This window comes from Arachis ipaensis, chromosome B05 (genome assembly GCF_000816755.2).
Source record: "Arachis ipaensis cultivar K30076 chromosome B05, Araip1.1, whole genome shotgun sequence".
Lineage (NCBI taxonomy): Eukaryota > Viridiplantae > Streptophyta > Magnoliopsida > Fabales > Fabaceae > Arachis > Arachis ipaensis.
Genome location: NC_029789.2, coordinates 132,086,131 through 132,096,843, shown reverse-complemented (window position 1 = coordinate 132,096,843; position 10,713 = coordinate 132,086,131). Strand labels below are relative to the sequence as shown.

The following is a 10,713-nucleotide window of genomic DNA, read 5'->3' as shown; positions in this document are numbered from 1 at the left end:
TGGATATTGGATATTATTGGTGGATATTATTGGTGTTATTATCCTAATAAGAAACTTTTCTATCTAAGGCCTAATTTTGGATAAAGAAGTTAGAAGTAGGCATGCATATGATCCCAAACCAAAAATTGGTTGTTACTTAAGATTCAAGAGTTTAATTTGAGGACATGAGCTTAGACCAAAATAAAATTTTAGTGAACCAGATCAAGCAAGCCTTTGAAAAAGGCTGTGTATTGGGTCCCTTTCATTTTTTATGAATTATTATTATTATTGTATGGGGCAACAATTTGAAGAAGTCATTGTCCTTCATGAGTGAAGACTTTTGCTTTTAGATGCAGACATGCCTAGCCAATGGCCAATGAAAACCAATTGTCAACAATAAAGGAGCAACACATATTAAATAAAATATAGAAAATACTTCTCCAACATTTTTTTGTGGTAGATTTCTCCAACATTTATTTATAAGTAATTTTTTTTGCATTGATATAATTCTAAAATAATTTATTTTTAGACATATATAGATTCATAAATACCTAGTGAAACCTGTAGCTAGATTAGGGAATATATGTATGTTAACAACTAAAAATGGTGGTACTCGTTTTTATATTGGGAGTATGCTTATATCTATAGTTTGTAATGCATTTATACAAAATATTTCTATGAGAACAAATGGTTGTAATTATTTTTAATATTTATTTTATTATCCTTAAGTTTTAGTGTGAATGTCATTCTCACTTTAATTCTCAAACTCTGATTTTTCACATTTTATTATATTAAGTCTAGTTAATATTTAGGGCAAGTTACTTAAATAAATAGATTGGAGAAAATATTTACCTGAATGTGCAAAATTGGTTTTTGTTACCTGCATGTGCAAAATGCCATTTCTATGTAAACCGTGGCAACCCATCACGGTTTCAGAACGTACGTAAACCGTGGAGACCCACAGCGGATTATGATTGAAAAAATTAGAGTGTAAACCGTGGTAGGTCACCACGGTTTACTAAGGAGAAATTGCGTGCATAAACCGTGGGGAGTCACCACGGTTTATGAAGAAATCCTTTTGCATATAAAACCCTGTGGGTCACCACGGTTTATGTGTGTGTGGCTATATAAGTAATCCGTGGAAGGTTAGAACGGATCATTTGGTAAGGAACAAAAAAAAGGAAGTTGTTGTTGTGTTGAGAGGATTTGGCAAAACTTTGGAGGTTTGAAGGAGAAGTGGGTGGTGGAGCCAATGGAGGGTGAGGATCGCTTGTACCGACTAAATGGCGTCGCTCACGTGGCAGGATATATCGACGAAGAGGTTAGTTACTGTTTCTTTCGTTATTATTGTTATTAAAATTCATACTAATATAGCCATTGATATTATTAGGGATATTGTTAGTAAAAATATTTTATTATGTTTATTTGTATTGTTATTCTGATTAATGTTATTTAAATAAATATTGATATTATTATGGTTACTGTCAATCCAAATGTGAGGCATTTATTAATATTGTCTACTGAATAATGCATATTTTATTATGCTTATTTATCTTGTAAGTCTGGTTAATAGTATTTTTCTAAAATATTTTGTTATAAATGTAAATATTTTATTGAATAATATTTTTTTTCCTCTATTTATATTAAATAATATTTTTTTCCTTTATTTATATTGTTATAATATTTTTTTTCCTCTAGAATCAATGAATTTAATGTGACGAGTCTAATAATTTTTACGAAAATTATGTTTGGTGTTGTTTGTAATGGTTGTATGTTAAGGGATTTTGTTACCCACGTTTTGCAACCTAGTAGGGTTATTAGCGCCGTTAGGAGGCAGCAGAATATGCCCTTACATGACCGGATTATACCGTATCTTGAGACTGCCGGCTTGTATCATCTGGCTAGGCTAAACAGTCAGTGGTTCTGGGTTGATGAGTCTCTCCTTAGCGCATTTATTGAGCGGTGGCGTCCGGAGACGCACACGTTCCATATGCCATTTGGTGAGTGCACCATTACTTTACAGGATGTTGCGTATCAGCTGGGTTTGCCGATTGATGGTGTGCCCGTTAGTGGGTGCTTGACTGAGTTTGAGAATCTGATGGAACACGGTAGACCAGCATGGGTGTGGTTTCGGGAGTTGTTCGGGGAGTTACCTCCACAGACTAAAATCAAGCAGATGACAGTGTGCTACACATGGTTCCACGAGAGTGACACCATTGAGGATTCTGATTAGTTATGTTATATGTTCCTGTCCGTTAGGGACTTCGTTATTTTATGTATTGAGCATGCTACTTAGTGTTTATGGCTTTCAGACTTATGTTAAATGTTATTTTTTTTTTTACCAATCAGTTTGACCGGTTTCAGCTTCTTTGATATTTAGCTCTACGGTTTATATTATAATGCACAACATGAACGATACATTAATAGGTAAAATAACAGGAATTTATTCAATTGAAATTTTTGCATTAGATAAACATGTTGACAGTCACAGACTTAACCAACCATATATTAGTTACATTATCTAGACCCTGATTCAACTGAAACATCATAGACTGCATAATACACGACATGAGATCTACGCATCCCCTCCACCACTCTGTCTTCGCTGGTGACAGTTCCTCCGCGTATGCCCAGGCTGACGGCATAGTCCACATCGCTTCGGCTGGTTCTCCTGAGACTGATCCATACTTCCACGGATCCTGGTTACCTTTGGACGACCTTCCTTTGCACGCCGCATATTAGGGTCAGGAATGATGGTAGGCCCAGCATATGGAGGCCATAGTCCTTCAGGGATAGGTGGGACAAACCCCTCCTTGTAAACGTTGAACACCTCACTCATACGATACACCTCGTGAACATATGATGCCCAGTTAAGCCGGGAGTAGGCGCAACACGCAATGGCGTGGCAACAAGGATAATGCAGCGCCTGAAAGTGGCCACAGTCGCATCGGTGATCTTTAAGGGAGACTCTGTAGCTGCCCAGAGAGAAGTTGCTGGTTGGTGTTGTCTCCGCGACGGTGTACTCGGACTGCTGCCTGTCATATAATGTCACAGTGAAGCACCTCGAGTCTCTTAGGTTCCGATCAATAGACTTTACCAAGGCCTGACAGAATTCATGCCCAGATCCGAGTTGTGCCTCTGTTGTCTGTCCCCGTACCACAAATAGCTGAGCAAGCCTCCCGTAGGTTGACTTAACTAAAGATGTGACCGGTAGGTTGCGAGTTCCCTTTAGCACGGAGTTCACACATTCACTGATGTTTGTGGTCATGTGCCCGAACCGTCGACCAGCATCCTCATGTTGGGTCCATTTGTCATACTCCATCCGGTTGGCCCAGTCACACATTGCTGCATTCTCAGTCCGCATGATGTCAAACCAATAGTAAAACTCAGCCTCAGTCTTTGCGTAGGCAGCATTCACCAACAGCCTCCTGGAGTCCTTACCTTTGAACGTTAGGGCGAAATTCGCAGCCACATGCCTAATACAGTAGGCCCGAAACGCCCGAGGAGGCAGCCACCCAGTCTCAGGTGCCTCAAGCGCTGCCTTGATCCCATTATGCCTGTCAGAGATAACAAGGATACCCTCCTGAGGAGTCACATGCTCTCGGAGATTGGACAAGAAGAATGACCACGACTCTGCATTTTCGCCCTCCACAAGGGCAAATGCTATCGGGAGGATGTTCGAGTTCCCGTCCTGAGCTATCGCCAACAGCAGCGTCCCTCCATACTTCCCATACAAGTGGGTACCATCAATACTGACGAGGGGCTTGCAATGCCGGAATGCCTTGATACAGGGTGGAAATGTCCAGAATAGCCGGTGAAAGAACTCGGTGGACTCATCAACCCCACCACCAATCCGAACAGGAGACGTCTTCAGCACCGTGATTGTTCCCGCCATTGTCGCCTGGATCCCTAGCATCCAACGTGGCAACTCCGCGTAAGACTCTTCCCAATCTCCATATATTTCTGCCACTGCCTTCTGCTTAGCCATCCAAACCTTCCTGTAACTAGGCCTGAAACCGTAATCAGCTTCTGTCGCTTGTTGAAGTACCTTTACCGTAACCGCAGCATCTGCCCTAACCATAGGAAGAATCCTCGCACAGATAACGTGGTAGTCCAGCTGACGGTGATCACTTGAAATAGAAGTTGCGAGGCATGTGTGTGGCCCGTTGTACCTCCGAACCTCCCAAGTACCCTTTCGTGCACGAAGCGCTACACGAATCAACCAACTACAACCCTTATAGCCATTGTGAGAATGATCTCTTATGGAGCTTGAATCACCAACATATATATAGACTTCCTGTCAACATAAACCGTGGTGACTCACAGGGTTTTATGTGCAAAAGGATTTCTTCATAAACCGTGGTGACTCCCCACGGTTTATGCACGCAATTTCTCCTTAGTAAACCGTGGTGACCTACCACGGTTTACACTCTAATTTTTTCAATCATAATTCGCTGTGGGTCTCCACGGTTTACGTACGTTCTGAAACCGTGGTGGGTTGCCACGGTTTACATAGAAATGGCATTTTGCACATGCAGGTAACAAGAACCAGTTTTGCACATTCAGGTAAATTTTTTCTCTAATCTATTTATTTAAGTAACTTGCCCTAATATTTATTTCTAGATATCTAAAAAAAATGCTATTACTTTAATACTTTTAATTTTTGGATGAGTTGTTAAAAACAATTTTTTAAGTGATATTATATTCTTTTAGAAAGATCATTAAAAAAAGTAAGTTAATGACTATTTTATTTTAGAAGTACTTATTTAAAAACACTAATGTTTGATACAAAAATATAAAAGCAAATTTTTGTCTATCAATTATGTTAAAATATTTTTTAAAAGTAAAAAATGTGCAGATAAAAATTCCAACTTCTAAATACCGTATCTTTTTCTTATTAATTTTTTTCTAACACTTTAGTTTTATTAAAAAAATTATCAAACTTAATAAAACAAAATTGGGAAAAAAAAATTATCTTACATATTAATAGCATCCAAACAGGTACGTTTTTTTGGTCTATGCTTTTACACATTTTTTTATAGATATGGAGAGAAAAATAATGTAGGACGTAGTTATGGAATGTATGAGTATTTTACGTAATTGTGATGTTAAAAATAAATCGTCCGATTTTTTATACAAAAATTGGACCCTCCGATTTGTGTTTAAATAATTAAAAAAATTTAAAATGTACAAATTGGACTGTCCGATTAATTTAACCAAAATTTAAATTCTCTCTTCCACACAATTTGGACTGTCTGATTAAAAGGCAAATTTTTTTTTAACAAAAAAATTGGATAGTCCGATTTTTTTTACTGTTTCAAGACAAACTGTCCCACATCCATATCTAGCACCTATATTTAATTTTATATTATATTATGTCATTTTGTTTTGTATCTTAGTTTAAGGTTCACTCTTTTGGATATAAAAATTATGTGTGTATTATGTTATGATATAAAGGTGACGAGTATTATGTACTCTTATGACGGCTCTTCTTTTAAATTCACAAAAAATAATTATTGTCTGATTTTTTATTGCAGAAAATAGAAATAAATTAGACGATTCGATTTGTTTGGCGCAAAAACGTTTAAAAAATTCTGGAACATTAATTTGGTAGGTCCGATTTAAATTTTTTTTATTTCAAGAAAAACACAAATTAGACTGTCCAATTTATTTGGTTATATATATTCTATATGTCTTTTTCACTCTACTTAACAGAATTTTCTTCTTTTTCTTCGTCTTTCAACTCTTATTAAAAAATTATCTTCATACTTTTTTTCTTTGTGTCGAAAATTAATATTGAGGTTGAGTATTTTTAATGTGAGTAAAAAATGGATGAAAAAATATGTTAAAAATATATTATTATGATTAGATTTTATTACAAACATTAGAAAGAGTAAAATTTGTATATGAGAATTGTGAGTAAAAAGTATATGCAAAAGAGATATATATATATATAAATATATCAGATAGAGTTAGGAGAGTTGTATGCGCGATACGCGAAAGAAAAACACAAATCAAATGCACGACACGTGAAGAAACAACATAAATCGAATCATTCAATTTATTTATTTTTGTCATTAGGTCAGCATAAAATACCCTATTTTCCAATAAAATTGTATTATATTAATCTCATCCCTATTTCAAAATTAAAGTGTTAGTTTAAGGGTAAAAAATTTAGTAATGAATTGATTATTGGTGTTTTAGTTGAAAATGGATGCAGTGAGTGCATTTATAAGTTGGTGAACCTGTCAGATGGAGGCTGCAACACGCGGAGGACGTGTTGCATGCAGCACGTGGGGGCGTGATTGCCACATGGTGAAGGCTGGTTGCTTGGGACTGCAGCACGTGGGGGTGTGTTACACGTGGCTTCCTCTCATTGGCTGATGAAACAACACGCGGAGGGCGTACTGAGTCAGCACGTGGGGGCGTGTTGCCACGTGTCTCAATCTGGTTGGTTGATGATGAGTGCTCCCCTCTATATAAGGCAAAGTTCGGTACCATTTTTATTGCGAAGAAGAATGTTTTACCGCAAACTTGGTAGTGTATCACAACGGTGAGATTATACAGAATACTCATGAGGGAGTGAAGTTTGTGTATCAGAATCCATTTTCGTTTGTGGTTCCATGTACCATGACGTTCATGGAGCTTTAGAACGGTCTCTGCCAAAGCATGGAGAATGGTATGTTGAAGAGAGTGAGCAGTATTTTGTACCAAAATCTGGTTATATTTTTGGTGGTCTAATATAGTTTGATATTATGCTGATCATTGACGAAGCGAGTATGTAGAAATGTTCCAAATTCACCAACAGAGTCAGATGCGAGCTGTATGTTGAGTTTGAAAACGTAGAGGCAAATGTAATTTAAAATGATTTAGATATAGAGGATGATAGAGCTGTAGTGTATGAAGGAATGAATAGTGACAAAGAAAGAGGACTTCGAAGCCACTTATGAAGCTGACGACGAAGACGATGATGGTGATGTGGGAGTTGAGGCAGCAGCGGAGAATGTAGTGGTTCATCCCTCAGTTAATCAACCGATGAACGTTCTACCTTTTATGCGTAATTTGGATCTTGACGCCATGCATGCACCGGAATTTTCGGAATATGAAAACATAGGTACGTGATGAGTGAATAATATGTTTTTGTTAATTTATATTTTGGATTCATTAACGAATGATGATTTATGCTTTTTGTAGGCGTTGTTGATCTTGAGGACGGAGAGTTCAGGATTGGAATGGAATATAGTTCTAGAAAGTCAGTCGTCATAGCAATTAGAAGTTACACTATCTCTAAAGGAGTTGACTACAATGTGTATGAGTTTGAGCCACAGACGTTCTGTGAAAAATGCAAGACGTATGAGCGTGGGTGCGATTGGCTTATCCAAGCCAGTTTGGTACAGAAAAAAAGGTTGTTGGGAGATACGCAGATACAACGGTAGGCACACGTGCACAATGGGAACAATTTCACATGATCATTCCAAGTTGGACTCAGATACAGTTGCTGAGACTATAAGGCCATTAGTCGAGACCGACCCGTCCATCAAGGTGAAATTTATAATAGCAAAAGTCCAGTCAATGTTCAACTATACCATCAGTTATCGAAAGGCTTGGTTGGCAAAGCAGAAGTCCATATCCGAAGTTTTCGGTAGTTGGGAGGATTCTTACAAAACATTGCCAATGTGGCTCTCAATCATGGTTCAGAAGATGCCTGGTTCAATTGTCCAAATAGAAATACGACCACTGTACAATGAGAGTGAGGAGGTGGACGGTGTCAGAATACTTCACCGCGTATTTTGGAGTTTCAATCCATGCTTAGGGTGTTCAGGCATTGCAAGCCTCTAGTTTAGGTTGACGACACACTCCTATACGAAAAATATAAAGGTACAATTCTGGTTGCTATTGCACAAGATAGGAACCAGAACATTATGCCTATCGCTTTTGCCTTGGTGGAGGGGGAGACAGCTGATGCGTGACACTTCTTTCTCAGAAATCTGCGAATGCATATTGTTAGAAAAGATAGTGTGGGTATGATCTCAGACCGACATGGGTCAATCTGGACAATAGTAAATTGTTTCGGAGGTGACTGACAACCTCCAAGAGCATGGTGGATGTTTTGTATAAGGCACATCGGTAGCAACTTCTTAAGGGCATTCAAAGTCCCGCACTTGCAAAAATTTGTTGTCAATATAGGGTATTCAAGGACGGTGGAGGAGTACAGCATCAACTATAAGAGGTTGGAAGAGCAAGGTGAGGCATATGCCAGGTGGTGTGATGCCATTGGACATAGACACTAGGTATTGACATTCGACGATGGACATCGATGGGGCCATATAACGACGAACCTTGTAGAGTGCATTAATTCAGTGTTGAAGGGTGCCCAAAACTTACCTGTGTTGGCACTCGTCCAAGCAATATATCGGTTAAATGAACCTTTTACGCGGAAGAGTGCCGAGAGTCACGAACGCAAGCGTGCTAGATTTACTTACTCCGTATTTACACAACAGCGGATAGAAGCAAATATGCAACAGGCTGGGAATATAGTTGTGCGCCGGTTTGATAGACTCCCCAGTGTCCAATGGCTCTGCATCTCTGATACGCCGAACCCAACCCAGCTTTTTATAAGATTTAGAAGAGTTACTGACAACCTGTTCGCGATCGATATCGCGATGCTCTGGCTCTGTAGGAAGTCGCTACTACTATCTGTCCATTCGCTCACAGACTCTCCATTAATGGGTAAGCCAAATATATGAGCAACATCTTTCAGTGTTACAGTAACCTCACCCACCGGCAATACAAAGGTGTGAGATTCTAGCCTCCACCTTTCCACCAGAGCAGCTAATAAGGAGTAAAATTCTCTTATCATCCCAATCCTAAAAACTTGGTAAAATCCCATTGAGCATAAATAATTTTTGACCATCAAATTTTACGTCTGTAGCCGATCTAATTTACGAACCTTCTAATTCTGTTAGGCTGGTTCAACAAAAATATATTTATTAGTTTAAATAAATAATACTTGTTACCTATATTTTTATATGACACTAATAATAACAAAAATTTAAAAAAATTAAATACATAAAAAAATAAAATTTATCAATTTACATATATTGAATGATCCAAATAATTGATAATACGATTTTTGGGTGTCGTATAATTATGTACAATTTTTTATCATTACAAATTAATAATTTTTTTTTCTTTTGACACACTACTCACACTACTATTACCAACATACTGCTAACACTAACACTCTCTTAGCTTCTTCTTCTTCTTTCTCAGTGAGAGTATTTTTTCACATTTTTTTCTTTTCTTCTACTAACACTAACACAGAAGCAGCCTCACTATCATGCATGAAATAGGTCACAAGGCAGCTCAATTTATAGAACTTGCTTTATCACTGGTTATCAGAATGGGAGGGGGCTATCCCCTGCATGCAGACTGCCTATAACACGTCTTCCCGTGTTGTTGCAGTCTTCCTCGAAAACACGCAAAAACTTGCAACGCTTCGCAAACTCTAGGGGCACTGCCATCCGTCATTGTTTACTACCTCACCACGCTTTCCGTGTGTTGCCGGAGAACTGTCATGCTTCTGACGGATCTTGTCATTCCACTTCCTGTGTGTTGAACGTGATATCCATATTACAATAAAACACTTCCCTCCCTAATATTGAGCAACAACACCACCATATAAAAAATAAGGGCAAAGTATAAATTTGACAAAAATTTTAAAAATACTCATAAGTTTTATTTTGTTTTAATTTTGACCTAAAAATTTTTTATTTGCATCAAATATATCCATGACGTCTAATTTTTCAAAAAATTTAAAACCGATCCAACAACAATACATAAGAACAACCTCTCAACACAAGCAAATTAAACATAATTTTCATGCATTATTGTTAGATAATCTTAAATTTTTTAAAAATTTAGTCATCAAAGATATATTTAATACAAATAAAAAATTTTTAAAACAACATTAAAACAAAATAAAACTTAACCATTTTTTAAAAATTTTTGTCAAACTTTAAAAAAAAAAATATAGTTTACAAAAAAAACTTCTGTTAGTTTAATAATTCAACATATTTAATTAGAAGTCAGAGATTCCGGTTCAACTTTCGAGATTTATTATTTGTGTACCTTTTGATTGATCGAAATAGAACTGTTACTCTAGGTAATAGCTATAGCACCCATTATTGGAAATGGAATCCCTTATTCGATAGCCTTCTAAATTCGAAACTTTATACCTCTAAACAAACGGCTTTGTTATTTATTTAAATAAAAAAATATTTTCTATTTTATACCATTATAAAAAAAATTAATCTTAAACTTTCGCAGACAATGAATACAAAATTAAGAGATAATACGCATAAATATAATTTTTTTATAATGATATAAAATATAAAATAATTTGTTTTATTTAAATAAACAAAAAACCCCTAAACCAAAACATATTTTATTTCTTATTTTTAGGGTCAATTACACAAGTAAAATAATTTTAGCTCAAAATTAGATTAATATCCTAAATTAAAATAGGTTATATGTCATATTCTAAACATTTTTATATAAATCGAAGTAAATTAATTCAATTTATGCTATTTACATGTAAATCAAATTAAATTGATTTAATTTACTATGTACATACTATACAAGTAGTAAATCGAATTAATTTAATTCAATTTAATATTTATATAGGATAACCACAGCTTGATTCGATTTATTATTTGTGTATTTGTGCAGATT

At 36.4% G+C, this 10,713-nt stretch overlaps 1 protein-coding gene across 1 annotated transcript; it reads right to left on the bottom strand.

Annotated features, from left to right (window-relative positions):
- On the bottom strand, window positions 2,555-6,480 carry LOC107641154. The gene is made up of 2 exons (XM_016344660.1): window positions 6,225-6,480; window positions 2,555-4,188 (listed from the first exon to the last, which is right to left on the bottom strand). Exons 1-2 carry the CDS (start codon window positions 6,478-6,480, stop codon window positions 2,555-2,557), a joined length of 1,890 nt encoding a protein of 629 aa, XP_016200146.1.

Coding starts and splice junctions, on each gene's coding strand:
- LOC107641154 (XM_016344660.1), bottom strand. CDS start 6,480: ATGGTACCGAACTTTGCCTTATATAGAGGGGAGCACTCATCATCAACC. Junction 4,189..6,224: donor TTGCAGCCTCCATCTGACAG/GTTCACCAACTT, acceptor TGATTCGTGTAG/CGCTTCGTGCACGAAAGGGT.